Here is a 25374-nt window from a genome sequence, read left to right on the forward strand (position 1 = left end):
AAAACTCAATGCTACGAGTGAGCAAGCGCCCTGTCGTAAGATGGCCGCCAAAATGCGGACGTTGCACTCAATTGGCCAGCAGCGCGGACGAGCCATCTAGCCTTTATATACATATCTATGGTTAAAACACTCGACTTCTGTTATAAAGTCAGTTTGTAGCAAAAAAATCCCACCAGTTCTCCTGTTTTGATGGTGTGCTAAGCTAATACCTGCTAAGCTAACGTGCACCTGCTAACATTTAGATATGCAAAATAGGTTTTAGGAATTATTTCAAATGGTAAAGCTCATTGAAATTTATCTTTTTGTAAGAAAGGCATTTGACACAAAGTCAAAGAGGTGACGACATTTAATCAAATAAAAGAGGGATAAAAGCACTGTTAATAGACCGTTGTCAGTAATTATTATAATTATAATAATAACAAATAATGATAATTAAACGCCAAATCCAGTCTGAAGATAGTTCACCAGTAGGGGGAGTTGATCACAGATGAGCAGTGTCTAATATGATTTAGGCGAACTTTGGACGGTTTTTACTATTATAAGTTCATAACCCTACAATTTTCTCTAGTTTTTATTTATAGACAGATTTAATGACAAACATGTGTATAATTAAAAAAACGGTAAAAGTCTTAATAATCTATTTGCCCTAAAAAAAAAACAGAATACACTTTGACTTAATGGCTTTAAGTTAAGTTAAATCTGTAATTTTTCCCAAAAACTTGTATTTTAACAAAATCTTGCAATTGTGTAAAAAGTGCAAAATGTTTGGAGTGAGATCTTGATGCTTTTATGTTTTCCCCAGCAGATCTTTCGAGCACTTCAATCATTTCAAGTTTATTCTAGATTCATTTAAGGCCAATTGCAATTATATTATCATAAATATATATTACATGTATTTCGTAAAGTAATGTACTTTTAATCAGCTCTTAACTTTACAACAAAAATAATAGCCAACAGTGATAACAGAAATAGCTGCAGAGTAGCAGTTTAATTTATGCATGATTGGTGAAATGTTCAATCCACAGATTTAAATAAAATAAGTTAATCAAAATGTCTCGATGATTGAGAGAAATCATGCAAATTAAACTAAAACAGAGTAATGAAGGGTATATTTTAAGGTTTAGGTCAAGTGTACTTATTTATTTGGGTTAAAACAGCATCAGGTTTAACATTGTGTCTGATTGGATTTACTACGTTAACTCCCAGTATTTCATACCAAGGTCAAGGGTTTGATATTGCATATGAAAAACATGTACATAAGTAACCAAGTTAATCAGTTTGATCAAATAAAAAAGTAAAAAAAAAAAACAAATTAAAACATCTGCTAAAGAAAAGTCTTCCATATTCAATTTAATTTTATACTGTAGCAATTTTCACAATTGTTTAATTATTTCAAAGCAGCTTTACATTAATAAAAAAAAGGAAAAACACAGAAAAATCAAGGGACAACAAAAGTTGCAAAGATTAAACTGAACTATCGAGCCTTGTGATAATGTAATGTATAGAAAAGAGATCTAAGTTAAACCTGACTCCCTAAACTCCTAGGAGGAAAAAAAGCCTAGAGAGAGAGCCAGACACAGCTGATAGAGGACATACTATATATTAAATACTTTATTATACAACTTGAAAATATAAAAACATTAAAGGCACACCATAAAACTTTTTGGCCACTAGGGGGTGCTAGACATGTATTTTTCACTTCTAGCGCCCCTAGAGCCCACAAGCGCCGCAGCACTGTTGCAAAGGAAAGGAACTGGCCAACCTTAAAACTAAACTTAAAACTAAACATTTAAAACGCTAAACGATCAACATCTCGAGACAACAGGGAGAAACGCAGTCATGTTACAACTTTCTGATGAGGAACTCGTCGTGGCAGAAGCCATTTCTCAACCTGAAGGTTGCAGCCTCCAGATGTCGTATTTCTAAGCTGTATACGTCATCAAGACTGTCTTATTTCACAATATTAACAATTACAAAGTTGACTATTATACTTAGTTAATCGTAAATTGTTGCAGTATGCTTATGACTTGCGAATGTATTGCTCAGTTTACCTTAATAAACCAGACTTGATGACGTATGCAGCCTGCATGTTTGACCTCCGGAGGCTGCAGCCTTCCAATTCAGAAACGACCAGAAGTATTTCCTTGCCCTTTCCCAAACAAATATTGTTGCATCGTCTCCCTCTCTCTCTCCCTCGCCACCAGGATTTTCCGCAATGGCGCTCGTTTTTCCTCTCTTTTGTGTGAAAATTGTCGCTCCAAATCCAAGTAAACCGATTCTTCTTCTATTGACTTTTTATGGCGGATGGCCAACCAACTTATGGTGCATTTACCGCCACCAACTGGACTGGAGTGTGAAGCACTGGTAAGCATATGACATTCGCATAAAAGTATAAAAAAAAAAAGTTAAATTCTATCAAATACTCCTATTTCTTTAATATATTTTATTATAGAACCATATATAATACTTTGTTTTTCTTGTTCTTTCAATATATTTATCAAATTGAATGCTTCAACACCCATATTTTTAATAACTTCATTGATGAGTTTTAACCTTTCATTCTCATATTTCTTACACTTTATTACTACATGTTCTATGGTTTCTGGCTGAATACAATAATTACATTGCCCTGATTCATGTTTTCCTATTTTAAACAAAGAATGATTCAATCTAGTATGACCCATTCGGATGCGAGAAATTGCTGTATCTTCTTTTCTGTTCCTGACAACATATCTTCCATTTCCTACTTTCTGTTGAATGTTATACATAAACCTACCCTTGCTGTCACAATTCCATGCCTCTTGCCATTTGTTTTTTATGAATTCTTTAATTTTCCCTTTAACTTCATTTTTGCTCAAAGTAATTTGGACATCTATTTCTGAATGTTTCAGAGCTTCTTTAGCTAGTTTATCAACCACTTCATTCCCCTCCACTCCCACATGAGCAGGAACCCACAAAAATGTTATCAAACTTACATTACTAACTCTTAACAAACTAGCAAGTATCTCAAATATAATGTCTTGCCTTGATGATTTTAGTCCACTAGTAAGACTCATTTATGCTGCGTAAGAATCAGAACAAATTGTTACTAAGCTTGGTTTTACATCCTCTACCCACTGAAGGGCTAGCACCATAGCAATTAATTCTGTTGCGTACACAGATAGATGATCTGATATTCTTTTTTTAATACTAGTTTTAAACTGCGGGATATATACTGCAGCAGCAGTTCTACCAGAGATCGGGTCTTTCGAACCATCAGTGTATATATGTAGCCATGAGGAATAATTCTGCTCTACATATTGTTGTGCAATTATGTTCTTAGGGGTATCGTCCTCCTTTTTCATTTTTGTATGAATTTGAAAATCTACAATTGGCATAGGAAAAAACCAAGGTGGGATTCTAGATACGATCACAGTTGGAGTAACATTACAGTCAGCAATACCCACTACTTCTGCTTCCCTATTAGCAATCCATCCAAAACTTTTAATGTTTTTATTTCCATGCTCCCAAAACTCTACATTTACCCCCTTTACTGGATGAGACTCTTTATGTCCTCTTAAATTAACCCAATAGTTCATTCTCAATTTATACCTACGAAGGTGTAAAGGAGCTTCCCCTACCTCTACCTGTAAAGCTGAAATGGGAGATGTTTTAAACGCCCCACAACATATTCTTAAAGCTTGATTTTGTATTGTTTCAATCTTTTTCATAGTAGTTTCAGATGCAAATCCAAATACAATACTTCCGTAATCTAAACTAGGTCTTATCAAAGTACAATATATTCTTTTCAAAGACAACCTACAAGCTCCCCATTCTATTCCAGATAAACATCTTAAAATATTTACTCCTGTTTTACATTTATTAATCACCTTTTTAGCATGAGTTGCAAATGTCAATCTAGAATCCATCCATACACCAAGATATTTAACCACCGGGACTTGCTCCAGCTCCTGATTGTACAACTTTAATCTAACTTCAGGTACTTTCTTCCCTTTAGTAAAACATATAACCTGAGTTTTAGCCACAGACAATCTAAAACTCCAATTATTTGCCCATATCTCCACTTTATCTACAGATTTTTGTAACTTTTGGGACACACATGCAATATTACGCCCTCTTTTCCATATTGCCCCATCATCTGCAAATAATGCCCTTCCAATGTCATTCTCAATGTTACTAAAAATATCATTAATCATTATATTAAAAAATACTGGGCTACATACACTCCCTTGCGGAGTTCCATTATCAATCCTATAAGTCGCTGAATACTCTAATCCTATTCTAACTTGTATAGTTCTTTCTAGAAGGAAATCCATAATCCAATTGTACATCTTTCCTCCAATTCCCATACATTTAAGTTTAATTAAAAGTCCTTCTTTCCAAAGCATATCATATGCTTTCTCAATATCAAATAAAACCCCTATCAAAACTTCTTTATTTGCCTGAGCTTTCCTAACATCTGCTTCTAAACTCAAAACAGCGTCCATAGTATTCCGTCCTGCCCTAAATCCATTCTGATATGGTGATAACAGACCTTTTATTTCCAATATATAATTTAGCCTACGTATGATCATTTTTTCCATCAACTTGCATAAATTAGAGGTTAAAGCAATTGGCCTATAATTAATAGGATTAGATTTATCCTTTCCAGGTTTGCCAACAGGTACAACTATTCCATGCTTCCAAGAGGAAGGAATCTTTCCTGCATTCCATATCTTATTAAAAAGATTAAGAATAATCTTTAAAGACCTATCTGATAGATGTTGAATCATAATATAACATATATCATCTTTTCCAGGCGATGAATGTTTAACTCCCCCTAGTGCCATCTTTAGTTCATACATAGTAAAATCTACATCCAACGCTTCATCAGAAGGACATCTTTTAATCATTAAATCAGGATATTTATTTATTCAAGTAAACCGATGTGGTCCAAGCAGACCTAAAGGCTGCCGCTTTGTAATACGTCACGTGAGTGACAGCGGAACGCAGCAAATGAGGAAGAGAGAAACGCTTGGATCTGATTGGTGAATGAATAGGGTTTGGTTTTACACTGTGTGAGTTTGAGCAAGTTTGACTGCTATTGCATCCTGGATTGTAATGTAAATATCATAGACACAGTAAAAGAAAGGTAAATATGCGAACACCGCATGTGAATACAGGGAACTATATGCAAGATAATCGCCGTCATTTATAAAGAACATCGCATTTATGTATGAATCAAGAGTTTATATAAAAAATTGCCTTAAAGGGGAATCGAACCCTGGTCGCCCGTGTCATAGGTCCGTGACGCTAAAGACTGTGCCACAGAGTCACATAATATAAGCTGCTCTCTACATTCCTTAAGTAAGCCTCCAGCAAAATTCACGTTAAAAACAAATTGTGTGTCGGAAGTGACGTATGCCGTAAAGCAGTCGAATTTTGTAGTTTTTTTTGTGCTCTGGTTACTACCAGAAACCCTAAGTTTTAAAATACGAGTAAAAGTGATACAGACCCCGTCAGGCTATGGTAGACATGTCATTCAACCTATTTAAAGTCTATGTACTATCACAAGGGTCTTGAAAATTTATTATGAAGGTTGAAAAATTACATGGTGTCGCTTTAAGAATTAAAACATTTTTTTTTAATGTGTTCAAGGATGAGACAGGATCTGCATCAGACATTCAGCCAGCGGTCTGTGGTCATGACGACTGAGGCTGAAATAAAACCTGAAGATGAGAAAGAAAGGAAATGTCAACATTTAATTTTTAGTCATCATATTTATAGTATAGCCTATCTAGAACCTTAAAGCCACAATATCAGTGGCGGCTCGTGACTGCTCATCCGAGGGACGCTAATTCAAAATAAGTGTTCGGAGTGTCATGTGTTTCGCATTTTTAAAATATTTGTTTGTTGCGTCATGTTAACCATGTGCATCATGTGTTTTGTCAAAATAAGTTCCTGCTGAACACGCGTCAAAACCATTTATGATTAAAGAGACGCTCACGTTCACAAATTCACGCAAGACACTCCCTTAACAGTAAACTTTGATTACCCATGAGATTATGCAAGTATCTGGCACTGTATCTGGTCAAAATAAGACCATACATGTGATGCACATAAGATCTCTCGACGTGCAGAACACATCATTTGAAATTACGAACCACACACATGATGGGCTACATAAACGTTGTGACGAACTTGAACTTCGCATCAAGCGCCTTCGGAAAAAATAAGTCACCGGCCGCCAGTGCACAATATGTATAATTTTTGTAATAAAATATACAAAGATAAATGCAGTTGTGTACTTACATTATGCAGAAAGTGTGCAAAAATGTGTTCCTCCTGAGAAATTGTGGCCCTATAAATGTCTGTGCTATTCTCGCTTTATGGTTATAGAAACTAGAGAGACACAAGAGGACAAATGCAGAAGTGTTGGTTAAACAACATCTAACACACAGCTGTTAACTTATACATTATAATGCCATTAAATAATGTGATCAAACGGATAGTTAAAAAAGCATTAATTTATTACCTTATTTATCCGTAAACATGATTAGCAAACTCCATATGTCTCAGGATGATGAAAACAGCATCTCCAATCATTCCCCTCTTCTTCAGTCATTCAGCTTCATCCTTTTTATTTTCTGTGGATAGTGCCCTGTAGTGATGAAAATGTACATTTAAAACAATCTTACTATACAACTAACTACACAAAATAAAAAGCATGTAATCTGCAAAATGTAGTTTCCTAATTGGTCTGTTACCTCATTTTGTATACGAGTAGCTCTTCTTCGTCAGACTCAGTTTTAAACCAGTCATGATCTAAGATCTGCTTGAGCGTCGGACGATCACTTGGATTCAGGGCCAGGCAACCACTTAACAGATCACAGATTTCTGTACAAGATTTAGGAGAGAGCTGGTTAGTCATCATGACACACAAATGACAATAATGATCACGGCATAAAGAGACGCTTTTGTTGTCATTTAATAATACTGCAAAAAAGTCTGTCTGTCTGTCTATCATCTAAAGGGCCCCTGGTCACAGACAGACAGTACCTCAGGTTAAGATGATGGCACAGTGATGTAATACATCGGCGAGCCACTAAATGACTGTTTAGCTAAACACAATAAAATCTAACATCTTGCCAGACAGACCGTATCCTCTGATAATATTTATTGTGGCTTTGTGTGTGCATGTTGATCAGTCATTTTCACTCACCCTTTGATAAATCCTTCTCAATTGTCTTCAGATTCCTGGAATTAAATTCGTATAAAGCACTTGGGAAAGATGCAAGCACCATGAAGTACAGCACAGAACCTAAGGCCCAGACGTTTGCTGGCACGGCGTGGAATTTCTGAACCGTGTAGATCTCAGGCGGGGTGCAACATAGAGCTCCTGTACACAAAACATCATGTTGAGTCATTTTGTAAAAGAAACAGCAGGTTTCAATACTCCGCTATATAAAAAAAAATTCAGCTCACCCCTAAAGTCACAGGAATCACAGACATCATCATGCGTCAGATAATGTCCAGCCCCAAAGTCAATTAACTTCAGGCTCATTGTAGATTGCTGCACTAAGAAGTTTCCGGGATGGATGTCGGTGTGGAAAACTCCATTATCCAGACAGTGTTGCACTGCCAGTACCGCCTGACGCATGAGATGTCTTGCTGTATTTTCACTTAGTCTTCCATGATTTGTAACAAAATGCAACAAGGATTGGCTGTGCAGTGGGTACTCCAACACGAGCGTGTAAAAGTGTTTAGTCTCGTACCAGTCATACATCTGTATGACATTGGGGCATGAGGGCGCTTCTCCTAACTTAAGCATCAGCGCCACTTCTGTAATAAGTGGTTTGGGGTATCCAGGCTGAAGAAAAAATGGTCAACAAATTACAATTAGATAAAACAAATATCTTGTATTGGTGCGTAATTGCTATACTGTCTATTTTCTGTTTAGTTCACTTCATCAAATTTTATGACAACTTACAATCTGAAGAGTCCTTTCATTCTTTCGTTTGCTTATTTGCTTGATGGCAACCTGTAAAGAGAAAACAACAAAAGTTAATTTCTCTTGAGCTGACTGAAGCGGCTCACCTGACACTGCACACATAACTTTAAGGTTTGAGAATCTACAAATTTTAAAACATGGTTTAGATCAAGTGGACATACAAATTTCAGCAAACATTGTGTTTGATATAAATACGAGTGCATTACCGGAGTGTCATCCGATATACGGATCCCTTTGCACACTTTGCCAAAGCAACCTTTCCCAAGCACTTCATCCCCCAAGAATTGATATTTACAATATAAAGGCTCTGAAAAACACACAGAAAAATGATGAGGTGACAGTACATGTTAACACTCATATACTCACAGATGTAAGGTACAGCATACATTTCCAGGTACAGAAGAATATGATGAAGAAACCATTTCACATATTGGTGCAACCCACCGTAGGAGTAATGAAGTCAGTACACTCACCTTTAGGCACTGAGGGATCAGCTGGTTTCTTCTCGCTTGGCGGTTCAGAAGCTTGTTGAACAACATCTATAACTTTTGGCCTGACAACTTTATCATCTTCTGACAAGGGATTTCTGGGATTTTCAAGGGCTTTTGCTTCAGGATTTCCTTCTTCTTTTGGTCCAGGATTTCCTTCTTCTTTTGGTCCAGGATTTCCTTCTTCTTTTGCCCCAGGATTTCCTTCTTCTTTTGGTCCAGGATTTTTAGTTATTTTTGCATTAAAAAACCAAGGAAGTCTGAGATTTCCAAAAGCTTTTGGCCTGGGATTTTTACCACCTTTTGCCTCAAGATTTCCAACATCTTTTGACCCAATATTCTCTGGGATGGCACCTAACGTCTGTAGCCTGGCATTGGCTGCAGCGATGCCACCAAAACTGGCCAGATCCGCACCATCCATGGCATCAGGAATAGCTGGATCGGCATCTTTTTTCACTTTACTCTTCCCTTTTTTACTCCAAGGGTTGTGAAATGAGCGGCTCTTTGAAGCCTTTTGTTTTTGTTTCTTTAAGCCAACACTCTTCGATTGAGAATTTGCCAGATCAACAACTTCCCTGGCATCAGGGATAGCTGGATCCGCCTCAATCTGTGAAGTCGGCATCGACTCCACTTTGCCCCTCCGGAAGCATCCAAAGAAGCGTTGCGTCAATGTCATGCGTTTATCCGGACGAATCTTTGGTTTTGATTGGGGGCCGGCCAGAGCAGGAACATCCATGCCAACAGGAATATCTGAAATAGCCTTGGGCTGTTGAGTTGGCACAACAGTCACTTTTTCTCCCTGGAGGTTAGATTTGCGGCTCTTTGAAGCCTTTTGTTTCTGTTTCTTCGGACCAACGTAGGTCTTTGACTGTGATGCAGGATCAACAACTTCCCTAACATCAGGAATAGCTGGATCCGCTTTAAGCAGGGGAGTCGGCACTGACTCCACCTTGCCCCTCCGGAGACAGTCAAAGAATGCCATTCGTTGTTTTTCCGGTTTGATCTTATTGTTTAATTCAGAGCTGGCCAGACCAGCACCATCCTTTACATTAGGATTATCTGAATCTGCATTAAGCTGTGGAGAAGACCAGAGGTGGGTCAGACAGACAGACAGACAGATAAATGTTTCCAGACATGTTTAGAAGCCATGTTTCCATCCAAGGCTTTTTAGCAAAAAAATGCTTTAGCGCATAAACGCAATGTGAATACCTCAAAAAAATATATAAATAAAAAAATAGCTTTAACGCAAATAAATGTGATGTCACATGATAGATCTTCATCACGCGCAACCTCTGAAGGGCATAACAGCAAACAATAGGCGCTCTTATTGCAGCCTGAGACTTTCTGTTTTGATTTGCAGAGTCAATCCTCCATATACACAGAGCTGCACTGAACTTACTTCATGAAGTGCTGAAATGTCAATCACTTATCCATAAAATTATTCATGTTTATTCTCCTAAATATTACATTTTTTCTCCTCATAATCGGGTCCCTTTGGTGAAAGCACATTTATTTTAAATTACCGAGACCACAAACATCAGACTGGACCTGGCTAAGCTTTTATTGTAAAAGCATTAGAGAAATTAGGTAGATAATTTGCTCAAGATCAGATTTTTTGTGATACACCAAAAGTAATGTCGCTTTCATCATTCGTGATATCACAACGGACACCATTTGAATAGAAAACCTTTTTTTACGCATATTCACTTGGTCGATAACAAAACCTGGATGGAAACATGTCTATAAATGGACAGATAGTTGTAGAAAAATAAAATGATGTAACAAACCTCTGAAGGAATCAGTGTTTCCACTTTATCATTATGAAGGAATGGGCGCCTTACAGTCTTCCATGCCTTCTTTAATGATTTCAAGACTTTATTCTCGCATTTTTCTACACCAAAAAAGAAAAACAAAAACAAATGATAAACTATTAGAAAATTCATTATGACAAAAGAGAATGACAAAGAACCGTGCTCAGTAATAATACTTAATAAACACATTTAATAAACTGTCCACTCAGATACTCTTTGATTAAATATGTATATGTAATTGAGTATCTAATTCTTCATAACAAATTCCTAAAAATACAGCAATGATTATTGCATTAATAATGCTGTTAAAATAAGAGTTTAAAACACACTAGAAAAATGGTCTAAACTTAATTTCTTATTGTAAGATGCTTTATTTTACTGACTTTAATGTAGTAAGATATCAGTATCTGCAAGGGCCAACAAAACTATTGAGGAACAAACATGGTACAGATTTAAAGATTGTCAGGAACACAAAATTTCCATCTGACCTGTGGGGCTGTTCGCCTCCTCAAATGCAGGAGTAAACTCCTTTACTCCTCCTCGTGGATGTGAACTCCCGGCGCGTCTCTCTAACAAATGTCCGTTGTTCGGGACAATGTCAGGGACCGCACTTGGTAGGACAAAATCCATTCCACCATCATCACATCTCCATCCCAACACTGCAATTCAATAAATAATGTTATGAAATGAATGCTTTAACTGAAGTGATCAATATGTGTCTAAAACGTGTCACTTCTTTTAATCTATTATTTATTCAACTGTACAAAATAATTCAATAAAGTAATGCCTTCATTTGAAATTATAATTTTTCTTTTTGTCTAAATTGTATTGAAGCCAAGAGAGAACGTGCATTAATATTATTTTTGCTTTTCTCGTGATCATGACTTTATTTTCTGGGGATCTCGAGATAACAAAAAGTTGTTATCCTGACAATCCAAATGTCATAATGTAATTTCCTGTCCATAATATTTAGTGTATTTTAAAGTGAACTGCTGATGCATACGTGTAGCTAATAATTACATAAAGACTTATAAGATATATAAATAAGAGCTGTCCAAACTGAAAGGAACTTGCACTGACATATCTTAAAATACATCAGTGCCCTTTGTTTTGCCTCAAAATGCACACAAGTAATGTTTTTAGTAAGGCATGTTTGTTAAAACTAGTTATATTTCCTAAATAAATTAAGGCCTAGTCCTGGTTTAAGATATCTCTTCCCGGGAAACCACCCCATAATGTGTGTGAATTTAGGGACCATCTTCAAAGTAATAATGTACACGATTCTATCTTTAATAGTAATTAACAATTATATTAATAACTATATAAGTAAAAGTGTACATTATAGCCGACAACCATATGAACACAGTTGGGTTTGTGACTGTTTGTTGACTAAAAGTTATTCCATTTAAATGCTGTATAAAGTAGAAACGTGTATATTAAGGAGTAACTTTAGAGACGGTCCCTAAATTCACCACTATCAATTTGTCAACTACATACTGACGAATCGATTTCATCTTAAACGAATCCCTGATCTAAGTAAAACCTAATTTGTTCATCCCCTAATTTACCAAAATATACCTCTGCTGTCTTCAAACAATACAACCCGTTCATGTACATACATATTAAGAACCCAAGAGCTTTCATCACATCACAAAAAATACAACTTTTGTTAACTTGAGATAACGAGAAATTAAGTTGTGATCATGAGAAAACAAGCAAGCAAAAATAAAAATAACACACAACATTGGCTTCAGTAAATGAACAAAAAAAAAGTCTGGATAACAACAGTATGCACTGCTAACTATTTATTATGTTATACATCCCTTACGAAAATGAAACATTTACATCCAACAAATGGTTAACGGTACTTTATTAAAACCATTGTTACCACAAAATAACCATGGCTTTGCTAATAGTACTCAATACACCAATAAACATGGTTACTACACTTTTACCTCATAAAAACCAGTTAATTTTCGTGAGGGATAATAAAAAACCAGACCTCATACGGCGTAATTCTTATCTTAAATTGTGAGGATGTTTTATTAATTTTGGTCGCTTTTTGTTAAATTAATGGAGTCAAAATTTGTTTGCGTATTCTGCCGGTCAAGAAAAACGGCGGGTAAAATATCAAGTACACGAGCACCACCTGGTGTGTCTACATGTACGCGTGCATTAACAACACAATAACTATATGTAAACTTATCAGCATGAAAGTCAGACTTTTTGCTTTAACTCGCATCTTACCTTTTTGGCGTTTCGCCTCATGTGTTGGATAAACATCCACCATCTCCTCCTCCTCCTCTCCTCCTTCAAATGGATTTAAAGAACCGGCAGCGCGCCCGACTTGTGACGAAAGTCCGAAATCAGGGACATAGTCAAAGTTCGGCACAGCATTCGGCAGATTAAAATCCATATTTTCAACATCAGCTCCTTCCATGTCCTTGTCGGACAATGGTGTTACAGGACGAAACATGATGTGAAAAGATAACTGCAGACTTAACTGTGCTTAGACTCGGTTCACTGAGGGTTGAAATCTAAGTAAACTGTCTGTCCGTACACAGTGCGTCAAGCAGTTTAAAGTTGCGAACTATTTGAAAGTCTGCAAATTCACTTGAAAATCTGTACAGTAGCGTTCGGAGTCAACCAAAGGCAAGCGTTCAGATCAGTCAAATGATACCAGTTTCATCTGGCTGAGCGTTTTATAGGCACCGATTGTGATGTCATAATGTCTCCATGACAACGATGTGTTCTACAGTATGGTTGTCATGGAGTTTAATGACTTTGTTCTGTTTACGGTTCAACTGTGATGAGTTATATATATATTTATGTCCCCTGTGTTGTTTAATTAAAACTATTTACAACGTTTGGACTTTTTATTGTAGATATATATATATATATATATGAATAAAATCTCTTTAATATGTCTTAATGCTTATTACTACTTTTTAAAATGTATTTTACAGTATGTATAGATGCTATTTTGTATTAATATATTTAGACCTATTGTGTTATTCATTTACAACCATTAGATGGCGCTATGTTAATTACCAGTAATGTTAAAAGAAAAGACTATTAGTCGAGAGTAAAACACAGACATGCTCAGATTGTATGGAGATTTTATTTAAATCATCAAAAGGCATCAAAGGTCATATCTTTTAATGCATGATACATACGAAAGGTTTTTCATTGCTCAAAATCCTTCACACATATCAAATAGTTAAACACTGGCAAAAACAGACATTAAGTTAGCTAATAATCCCTCATCCCTTACAGCAGTTAAAGCATCAACAGAGTTACATATTGCTGGGTTTACTGCAGGGTTAAATTCACTAAACACTACTTAATATTAATTCCCAAACACATTAAAGGACATTTGACATGTTGACTGATGAAGAACCACCACAGAGACTAAAGGGTCATGGTGGTGGACAAAATATGAGATGAGAGGAAAAGATCTAAAAAATGTTTCCACTACCAAAATTATTTTTTCTGCCCAAACCAACTTTATGCAACAATCTCCTATCATTGGTCAAATAACATGAAGCCTAAATTAACCTCCTGAACCCGAGCTTTGGTTTGACTTTTTTTTCCAGATTTTTACCAGCTATTTTGGGGAACCAATAAATATAATAACCAAATATTTTTCTTAGAACATGAAGCAGTGTATTTGTCCATGTTTGTGTATAACAGGTTCCAGTTACACAGAATTAAGTATTATGGTGCAAACAACAAAAACATTGATGTCCACATATGTGACATCCAGGTCTTAGGAGGTTAAATGTGGCATAAAACAACTGTAAATAGAGATAGGCCTTATTTAAAAATTTACCTTGTTAAAGATATCAAGATTATATTGTTTAAATTATAGATTTTATGTAGAAATCTCTCAAACTTGCTTCACTGATACTCTGAACTTTATTGAACAACATCTAAACACAGTTTAAAAATTATCTTCATTCACTGTTAAATTTACCTTTAAGCTAAAGTAGACTGTACCATATACCATTAATCTATATAAAGCACTGTACCATACCACCAAAAACATGTTGAAGTCATACTTTCTGTTAATGCTATTCATTTTTATCACCACTAGGTGGCGACTGTAGATCAAACATGCAGTCACTGTTTCATTTCTCTGCAAAGGTTTGAGTGGAGACGAGCACGTGGACCTGTGTGATAATAATAAGAGATTATTCAAAGACATATCACAATGAGGATAACTTTAGTATAGGGATAAACATTGCCTACTGAAAAACAGCTAAAACCAACCTAACCTAGTTGATCTGGTCTCCCAGTTTGGTTTTAGCTGGTGTAGCAGGCTGGTTTTAGAGAGGTTTTTAGAGTCCACTTTTAGCTGTTCAGATTGAAAAACCAGCTTTACCAGACTGAAAGCTTAGACGAGTGGTCTTAGCTGGTTTACGCTGGTGCTGCACGCCTGGCAAAGCTGCATACATCTGGTTTTAGTTTCTGTGAGCTTTTTTCCAAACAAAAAATGTGCACCTAGAGAATCCAAATAGACACATGATAACAAAATAAGAAAGAGCACTACATACTACATGACTATCAATTCAAAACTTATCTGCACACAACAGCACAAAACTATTTCAGAAACAAAATTGTACATTATAACAAATTACTTGTTATGTTGAATGTGGTCGCTCGGGAGTCGGGAATGGACTCCAGTGATTATCTGTTTCAGTTGAAGGCCTATTTTACATCGCAAGGAGAAAACACACACACACACACACACACACACGCGGGTGCAAACGCTTTATAATTACAAATGCCTTATGTTTGCCAAATAACTTAATGCTCAACATTGCTGGTAATACTCATATTTTCCCCCACATATCTTATTTTCTTGTTTTTATATATTTTATGCATCAGATTCATAAAAGGGGTGTTGCAGGTTAAACACCACTATCGAGTACATGAATCACTCAAGATATATATCATTTTTTTTATGTCTCAAAAATGGTCTTAAAGACCACTATTTTTTTACGTTTTTACGTTTTGGGGAGAAGTGGAGAAAGCCTCAGCCAGAGCCATAGAGATAGATGAGACATTTATTGCCGTTTAATACTTGCATATATAATTTGGAAATCATATATACATCGTAGTGTAGGGCAGATGGACAAGAGTGTGTTTTTGGAGCTGGACAATAAAACAATAAAACCACATTCTATGTTCCTCAAAGATCTTGTTGCTGGAAATATACTAAACACATGTAATATTGAGTATATCGTTGCAACCCTATCTCACGCGAAGTGGCTAAATCGTATGAAATCATACGAGCTGGCTCGTACGAAATCGTATGATTAGTTCATCGCATTTAACACAGCCCTGTGTTGCAGGGATTTCGTGCTAATTAATACGAATAGATTAAATCGTACTATACCATACGATTTTGTTCATCGCATTCAAGAAGCGTGACCCGTAGCCAGAAAAAAAACTCTGGGTGTGCATCTGAAAATCTGCGTGTCACAGGCAGGCAAGATAAACGCTGGGGAATTCAGGTGCTGTAAATCCGGTGGACAGGACTCATCTCGTTATAGATCAAGGTAATTTATAAAGATCTTTAAACGAAGGATTGCAATATCAGATAGTTGACATGGTAAGCAAGTTAGTTAATATTTTTAATAAAATAAAAAAAAGGAAAACCGAAATAAAACTAATAGCATCAGGGGCGTAGCAAGCTTTTTAAAAGTGTGGGGGATGGATAACATTTTAAATTTGATATAAAAACACCAGAAACACGCGTATGTGCACCTGGGATGGAATTAAGCACCACCCATGACACAAACACACCCTCTCTTCCTTCATATACCTCTTTCACAAACTAAAAACATTCATTTTTCATTGCTCACCTGTGAAAATTTCTGTGCCTCTCTCTCTCTCTCTTTAAACTGATGCCTCCAGCAACCTCATCTCCTAAACAAGGTGATAAAGGAATAAGGCTGTGGTACTAGCAAACCTTAGTAAAACCTGAAAAGTAATATATTAAATTAATGCAAAAATATACAATGGTAATAGGCTACTGTTGTTTAATGTCAACATTTATCAACATCCAGCTTTCAACTTCACTTACAGGATTTCTCTTGAAAACTGTCAATCTTCTCCTGCCTCTTTCTTTTCTGTATCTTATTGATAGTGTGTGATAAAAAGATAATGGTAAGCTTGATAGTGACATGGGTCTGACAGGACTGTGACTGCTAAATTTTGCTACTTGTGCCCTGAAAAGCTTTTTCTCTGGTGGTCTAAATAATGTAACAATTTACCGTTTCTACATTAAAATAATATAGGCTACACTTTTCTTTCATTGTTTGCATACCTGTTGAAGAACTATGTCATCATTTCTCATTTTTTTCTCCTCAACAAGTACAATCATACACACAGGTAGTATTAACAAAATATTCAGCTAATCAACAAACAATGCTCAAAATATCAAATCGATTGCACTAGGAATAAACCCATAAATACACTGCTTAACAATTGCAATTTGTCCCTCATCCTCGTCAATTCCCTGCCTTCTTCATCACAGGTTACATTGCATGCCCCATAGTCTACTAGCTACATGACCGAATTTAGCCAGCTGCTGAACAATAACCCAATTAGCATTAGTCCCAAGCACATATCAAGCTTATTCAAAAACCTCAAAAGCATACACAGATTTGATTAAAGTGCTCCCAATAATAAAACTGATTGTGTTGTTTTAACACATTTTTTAAAGTGTATTTATTACTCTACAGTATGCTGTAGCATTCATTAACAAAGTTTTAAATAATATATACTGTATACTACACTTTACTATATTATGGGTATTTACTATAAATTACTTTAGTACTTTTATGTGGGCAGAATTTTTATGACTGGACACACCTGATCCACATAAATTCATGGTATAGTTTGCATACTGCTCAGGTCTGTCTTTCTGCTTACAAAGAAGGAACATGAAACAATACATAGGCTTCCTATACTGTATTTGGCACACATAGCTGACGCATTCAGCATCCAGGTGGTTTCTAATATGATTTGCAGGTAGTAAGTTTGTCAGATGGTTACTAGAGTGACTGCTGTGTGGTTAACTATACTTACAGTGTCATTAAAGCAGAAGTAAACATGCCAAGAGGGATCACATGATTCCTGAAAATCAATTGTCGCAGGTAAGAAGCTCATCTGCGGTGACTATTGAATGCTGTCTCAGTCTATTGTTGGAGCTGGCTACCTGCTTGGAGAGTCTAATGGCAATGCTCTGCCCATCTGAAGCAAAGCTAGGATACAAGCATGCAGAAAAATGAATGTATTAGTTTGTATTATAGTCCTTTTTAAGTTCAAACCTATAATGTCATATTGTATCTACTTATCCACTTATAGCACTATACCTGGATATATTCTTCTCAGGTGGAGGACGACTGCTCTCTCCCTTGATTCAGTTCTAGCCTTGCAGTTGGACTCTGAGCTCACGGTCCACATCTTTAAGGGTAGACTGGAAGTTTGAATCAGACTCTTGCCATCTTCTCCCAATACGGTAGTTTTTCTCAATGTTCAGCAGAGTCCTCAATTCTAATATCTACACATTACAAAAAGTACAGCACAAAAGTTCAGTAGCTAGCAAGCAGAAAGCATTTCCGTGGTACACCTGACCAAACATATGTTACAAGTAAGGTCTTGGTGGTAATAGATTACTAATTACACCACATGAAGATTTGCAATAATGCTGCAATATTTTAATTTATAACCACTGGTGACAGTTTCCTTCAAAACTATGCCATTTCTATAATCACACGTTGAAGCACATCAGCAAGGCACTTAAAGGAAAACACCAGTTTTTCAATATTTTACTACAGGGCTATTCAGATCTTACCCTGGAGGGCCAGAGCACTGCATAGTTAAGCTCCAACCGTGATCAAACACACCTGAGCAAGCTAATCAAGGTCTTCATGATCACTAGAAAATCACAAGTGTTTAATGGTACATAAACTCTGTAGTGCTCCAGCCCTCCAGGGTAAGATTTGAATAGCCCTGTTTTACTATGTTCTTACCTCAACTTAGACGAATTGATACATACCTCTTTTTTCAATGCGTGCACGTGTCTTTGTACAGCATCTTGTGAATGTATTAGCTTTTACCCTAGCCCCAATAATTCATATGGCTCCAAACAGGGATGAATTTAGAAGCCACCAAACACTTCCAGGTATTTACACGAGTAAGTATAGTGGCACAAAATAAAACTTTTGTTTGGAGCCATAGAAATGAATGGGGCTAGGCTAAATGCCAACACATTCACGAAGTGCTTAACAAAGACTAAAAGTGCATGCATTGAATAAAGATAGGTATGTATTAATTCATCTAAGTTGAGCTAAGAACATAGTAAAATATTGAAAAACGGTGGTGTTTTACGTCTGTAATTACCAAAGTCTTACATAAAAACATTAAACTCTTACTTGAACTTGTAGAACTGAATCAGTCTGATGATGTAGTCCCTTTTCCATCTACAGACAGTGTCTGAAGAAAAGACGACATTACTACCACTCTAATAAAGTCAGTTATTTCATGTTACTTCTTAACATGATTATATTTTATTACTGTACACGGAAAGGTAAGTATTACATTTGCAATATTCTTTGTTAATAGTATTCATGACATCCTTAGGGCTCAGTCACACCAAAAGCGTTTATGGCAGTTGCAGGCGCCTTTTTTGAATGATATTCTATGGGCAGGGCGCGTTTGCGCGCTGTTTATGCGCGCCGAGCGCCTTGCGGTTTTCTGCCGCCTGCCGCGCACGCGTTTTTGAAGGAGAGCTGAGAGCGGAGGAGCGCCTGACGTCATTCGCGTCTTCCATTGTCCAATCGAATGAGGGGAGAGGCGGGCCTTACGTTGTGGCGAGGGAAGTTTACAGTTGCTTGGAAGAACCGGACTCCACTCGCTCACTCTCTCCTGCGTGTTTGTGCTCCTCTTATCCTCAAACAAGGTCAGAGCAAGCGCCCTCTTTTTAAAGTTTCTGCTAATATGACAGTTAACAGCAAAAGAGCGCTCACGCTTCAATATTTGATTGACAAGACAGCTGACTCGGTGGTTGCTTAGCAATATGAAAAGCCGCGCTGCACTGCTCTTTTTTAAAAAAGGCAGTGCGTCGCGCCTTGCGTTTGCAAGCGTTTAAAGCGCTTTTGGTGTGACTGAGCCCTTACAGTATTTAAGACTTTAACTTCAGTTCCTTACTTATTGGTTTCTGTTGGGCTAGCTTTTTCCATCTCTCCATGTCTCCTTCAGAAATCAACACTATACAACAACAATAACAGAAAACAAGACACACATCAATCCTAAATACTCTTGTGCAAAATGCACTTATAAATGGAATGTAATATTCTCTCATCTACAACTAATTGTTACCTGCTTCTTATGTGCATTGTTTACCTGATGCCTCTCTGATGACATGAGATATCTACTTGAGCAAGAATCAATATTTTCTCTGCTTTGCAGGAGCTGCACCTCTGAAAAGACAGTTTAATCTACTTATAGTATGCTTACCATTTTGTGTGTGATCGGCTTCACTCCAGAAAATATAAAATGTATAAACACTGAACCACCAGCACAGAATTTTGAAAGGTTATACAGCAGTAGACACACCTAGGTCAGTTGATTTCCTCCGTCCATAATGCAAAAGGGCATCAGTCAGTAGGTCAAGGCGATGAGATGGAGTCATCTCCTTTGTGACTCTGGCAAATCTTTGGAGGAAAGACCACAGCCTTTCCATTCCTTCCCCGTCTGTGAGCCCAAACCCATCAAGCCATCTGGTTCTGTACTTGATCTATAATTAAAGCAAAGTGGGAAAATATCACATACTGTACACAAAGCATGACCCTACTGCTTATAGTGATCTTATGTTATTTTATCTTTTAATTTGTAAAAATAGCAAAGCTGTTCTTTTTATTACTTTATATTTATGTAATTATTAAACAAATTAGGTAATCTGCATAAAAAGAAACAAAGGAAACCAATTTGGTTATAACAATCCTCTGCTTCTAGTGTTTAGTTTGACCCAGACAGATTTGACATAAACGGTTTCCACTGGATTGTCTTACACATTGCATCTCTGAAACAAGTTTAGACAAATGTCAGGTTGGAAAAATGTTATATTAAAGATTATTTTTAGGCATTTCTGGCTAATTTCAGCTTTGCAGTGCATAGACAATGAGGTCTTTTCTCAAAACAATAATTCAGTTTTACACAGAAAAAAAGGGTACTTACCTGCAAATGTGAGGCAATAACACAGGCAATGTCTAAGACTACTCGCAGGTGTATGTTCTTGTCCTCAAATCTTTGAAGTAGTGCATCAGTGACATACAGGGGATAGGCTAATTTATTTCAACACAAAAATGTGAATGATAAAACACTTTATACAAGTGAAAAATAATTATACAATCTCCAGCATCACATTCAATACCTAAATACTCAAATCTAAATTGATCTATGCCCAGCCCATATATATATAAACATAAACTTTGTTAGATTTACCATGTTAATAACTGTGGAAATGCATCATCACAATCTGTGAAAAAAGACCATTATAATACAAAAAGTTTTTCAATTGGTAAATGCATGTGTACACATAAATGCCTCTTACAACAGCCTCATAAAGTCTCTGCATGACTGGTACTGAATGATGCCTCTGAACTTTGACGTTTTTTGTGGAGCGATGCGGGCCTCTCTGCGTTGTAATAAAGAGCATTGGAGAGAAGCCCAGTAATTCCATCTTACGAAGCTGAGAAGAGAGAACAAAATGTTTTAAACAAGAGTACACAGTCAAATGAAAACCTATGCTCTTATCCACTATCTACTTAAATAAATATTTGCAGTGTTTCCCATACATTGATTTATTTGTGGTGGCCCACCACAGAATCAACACTGGCCCCCACAAATAGAATTTTCATGATTCCCATTTACATTTTTATTTCACTATTTAAAACAGCTTAATTCGGCTTAAAATATAATTTGATATATAATACAGATCAAATACAGATACAGATCAAAGAGTAGAAGTGAAACATATTTCAGGTGCCAACACTAGATCAAACGCAAACACGACATGATGACGTCACATATATGCTAATTAGCGGGTGACGTCATCACCACCACAGTCTCCTCAAAATCCTGTGGGAAACACTGATTTGTTTTTTGTTTACTGAACTGAATTGTAGTTGTAATAATTATAATAAATAAAAAAATATATATTTTATAAATGAAACTTACAAGCAAGTCCACACAGTTCATAATTTTGTTAGAATTGGCATGTTTTTTTTATTTGGCTGCCCACTGACTGATCATCAAATTTGACTTTTGGGGCTTTCAAGTTTTTCTTTTGTATAATCTTTACTTCACAGTATTTGCAGGTTTTGAAGGCACCGCCAATTTCTTTGTAGCAAGCACTACACTGGCGTGTTTTGGATCAAGGTGCCTTGTGTGTGTCAGTGTGTAAGTGAGTGAGTTAGAGAGTGAGTGCGTGAGTGGGAGATATTTTTAAATTCTTTATTTACTAAAGATTGTATGTGTATAACTATTTACAACAAACCTCAAGATCCGCCCACTATCATAAGACTATATAATAAGATAAATAAATAAATAAAATGGCAATATAATAAAACTGACCAAAAAAGAAAGATCTGAATGTCTAAACATTTCTGAATTGTACATCAAAAGTATTAAAAGCATGGTGCTGTTGTTACTGTTTTTTACTATGTATGAAAGGGCTGAACTACTGTGCATAAGGTTTGCTGTTACTGTACTACAAAATACCACAGTAGAAGTAAACTAACTCTGCGGTAGAAACAAGGTATGATTTGTGTACTAAATACACATAAAATACCACAATAGAAGTACATTGGTAGTTAACTGTTAATTCCAAAAATATGAATATAATAAAACGATCGAGGATCTGTCACGTTATGATAATTGTGACTAACATAACGTGACTAGCTTTTAGAAAGAATGTAATATAGATGACCAATACATCTCAGAGAACATTTAGAAGCCGATCTGGATTAAAAAAGAACATATAATGAATTTAATATCGAACAAACAGACACTTTATGGTATACTCACCGAGATGTGGCGACGTTTGTAAACAGATGATAAATATCGCGATGATGTACGAACGAGATTTGGGTCACTGCAGGGGCGTAGCCACGGGTGTGCGGGAGCCAACCACAGTAGCACACCTAAAATGGATGCAGAATATTTATTTATAGTTTCAATATTTTTTTTTACTAAACTAGGGCTGTTGTTGTTTACTTAGAATATATATATATATTTTTAAAATCAAGCCTTTCACGCGTAAATTAAACATATTTTATCTGACCCCTTGTGTCCATGGCGACGGGTCATGATTGTCACGTGACACACCGCAACAACAATAATGTATGCTATTAGGCTTGTTCGACTTCATGCGGCGCCGCAAGAACTGACAGCCGGATGACGTCAAAGTACCGCGAGAATGAGTCAAGAAATCATATTTCGTCTTGCTCTCGCGATACTGTGACGTCATCCGGCTGTCGATTCTTGCGGCGCCGCATGAAGTCGAACAAGTCTATTAGTTTTATTTCGGTTTTCCTTTTTTTTTTAATTAAAAATATTAACTAACTTGCTTACCATGTCAACTATCTGATATTGCAATCCTTCGTTTAAAGATCTTTATAAATTACCTTGATCTATAACGAGATGAGTCCTGTCCACCGGATTTACAGCACCTGAATTCCCCAGCGTTTATCTTGCCTGCCTGTGACACGCAGATTTTCAGATGCACACCCAGAGTTTTTTTTCTGGCTACGGGTCACGCTTCTTGAATGCGATGAACAAAATCGTATGGTATAGTACGATTTGATCTATTCGTATTAATTAGCACGAAATCCCTGCAACACAGGGCTGTGTTAAATGCGATGAACTAATCATACGATTTCGTGCGAGCCAGCTCGTATGATTTCATACGATTTAGCCACTTGGTTAAATCGTTTGAATTATTACAAATTTGCCGTGAGATAGGGTTGCATACCCACAAGCAGAGGTGCACATACAAAAGTTTGGTATCATTTTACAGGAAACCCTCTGAAATTACATAAAACACTGTTAAAAGTGCTCAACATGGTTGTATGTGTTGTCAGTCCTCTAATAAACACAAAAATAAATAGGCGCTTTTTGATGTTTTTTTTCTAAAGTCTGTATTTAAAAGTGTATAACTCTGGCCCTGAGTGGGAACGAAACCTGCAGACAGTTTTATTTGATTCCAGCAATTGCCAGCTTACAGAGGAAAAAGGAATTTTTTCTCTATCATAATAATTGCAAAAGTTATTTTACTCCAACTGATGGGAGGAATAATACGCTTATGGAGTACAATTTCTGCCAAAAAACATTTGAAGTGCTCCCATAACCACATACAGTGGAATAAATGCAATTGCTTTATATCATTTTGCAGAAAACCCTTTGAAGTTACATAAAAAGCTGCTGTTTGTGACAAATATTGTTATTTATGTGGTTTTTCATATGATAAAACACCAAATTTTCTTTTTTTATGTTGTAAATACTGTCTTTTATAGTGTATAACTCTGGTTCTGGGTGCTCTAGCAGACTGCAGACAGTTCTGGTTGTTACCAGCAGCAGACAGTAAACACCCAAAAAAAGAATGAACCTTTTAGCATGTCGCATTCAAAAGTTATTCTCATTTTACTGAAGTGTGCGAAAATACATTTTTCATATAAATATTAATTTTTTGTTTTGCACATATAATAAAAAGCAAGGGATTATTCATGCACACAACCAAAGAAAATGCTGTGAATGGACTCATTTTTTAGAGTAGGACCTAAGAGAAAAGATGGTGTATCATTTGTGGCTATCTGTGCTATCTGAGGCAGTCCACACTCAATTATCCCATATGTTTACAAAAGACGATTTTTTACATCATTATTCATTCGACGATTGTTGGATATGTGATAAAAATAGGACAAAAATAACACTGCAGCCTTATTCCTGAGAGTGAGAGCTTTCATTTGATATAAGACTTGCCCATTATTGTCATACTTGAAAAATATGAAATATGTGAATATTAAATGATATTAAAAATTATGGGGGGGGGGTGATAGTGTAAATTATGTGTAACTAACTTTCTTACAGTGAAACATATCTCAAAGTGATGCATATCTGCAGAAAGTAGAGAGTCTAAGCTTTCAAACAGTATCTCATATGTGGTACTGGGTCCATGACAGACCATTAAAAATTAAAGGAATATTTTATATTAAGTCAAAATAAGATAATTCTGGACCCGGTACAGGGTCCACAGAGTCAAACAAGGCTCATTTCACATTGGGACACTGTTCACTTGTTCTTCTGTGACGTGGCTGCTTAAGCGCGTTGTGATCACTCACAGCTATTACTCATCAACAACCGGCAAAACCAACATCTCGCTGACTTTTTGAAACAATACATTGTAAAAAGCGCTGTAATTATGCTCTTACATATACGTGCATAAAATTGGAGGAATATTAAATGTTACATATAAAAATGTTTACAATTTAAAATAAATATTATTTTAAATATTGATTAGATTGTGGTTCCTAACTGTCTAGCAATGTGTGTTTATATGTAAACTAAAACAAACGTTTGTCTTTATAAAAGGTTGCATTTCATAAAGTTTATTGAGTAGACTCGCATATTTTTCGGTTGGAGGGCTTTAGAAAAGAGCCCAGCTCCTCTTTTGCACCTGCACTCTTGTATTAAATAAATATTTTTATGATTGTAAAGTAAAATAAAGTTTAAGGGGTGGTTTCCCGTTAGACTAGTCCTAGACTAATATAAATGTAAGAGCTGTCCAAACTGAAAACAACTTGCAATGCCATCTTAAAATATATCAGTGCCCTATGTTTTGCTTCAAAATGCACACAAGTAATGTATTTAGTAAGGCATGTTTGATAAAACTAGTTATATTTCCTAATTAAACTAAGGCCTAGCCCTGTCTTAAACTAGTTCCTGTAACCACCCCTATAATATTTAAATATAATTTCTTGCCATTTTTTTATGTGCCCCTCTGGTAAAACAC

General features: G+C 36.2%; 1 protein-coding gene across 1 annotated transcript; it reads right to left on the reverse strand.

The window, feature by feature from the left end:
- Positions 1 to 3902: 3902 nt before the first annotated feature.
- LOC129416383 (uncharacterized) lies at positions 3903 to 12729 on the reverse strand. The gene is made up of 12 exons (XM_073873633.1): positions 12537 to 12729; positions 10778 to 10948; positions 10266 to 10369; positions 8464 to 9553; positions 8197 to 8297; positions 7970 to 8020; positions 7465 to 7849; positions 7202 to 7378; positions 6747 to 6876; positions 6515 to 6640; positions 6292 to 6381; positions 3903 to 5708 (listed from the first exon to the last, which is right to left on the reverse strand). The coding sequence occupies exons 1-10, from the start codon at positions 12727 to 12729 to the stop codon at positions 6601 to 6603; spliced, it is 2442 nt and encodes an 813-aa protein (XP_073729734.1). The 3' UTR covers positions 3903 to 5708; positions 6292 to 6381; positions 6515 to 6600.
- Positions 12730 to 25374: the final 12645 nt, after the last annotated feature.

The sequence above is a fragment of the Misgurnus anguillicaudatus genome, chromosome 11, assembly GCF_027580225.2.
Source record: "Misgurnus anguillicaudatus chromosome 11, ASM2758022v2, whole genome shotgun sequence".
NCBI classification, from domain to species: domain Eukaryota; kingdom Metazoa; phylum Chordata; class Actinopteri; order Cypriniformes; family Cobitidae; genus Misgurnus; species Misgurnus anguillicaudatus.

Coding starts and splice junctions, on each gene's coding strand:
- LOC129416383 (XM_073873633.1), bottom strand. CDS start 12,729: ATGGAAGGAGCTGATGTTGAAAATATGGATTTTAATCTGCCGAATGCT. Junction 10,949..12,536: donor TGAGGCGAAACGCCAAAAAG/GTAAGATGCGAG, acceptor ATTGAATTGCAG/TGTTGGGATGGAGATGTGAT. Junction 6,641..6,746: donor CTACTCGTATACAAAATGAG/GTAACAGACCAA, acceptor TCATCACTACAG/GGCACTATCCACAGAAAATA.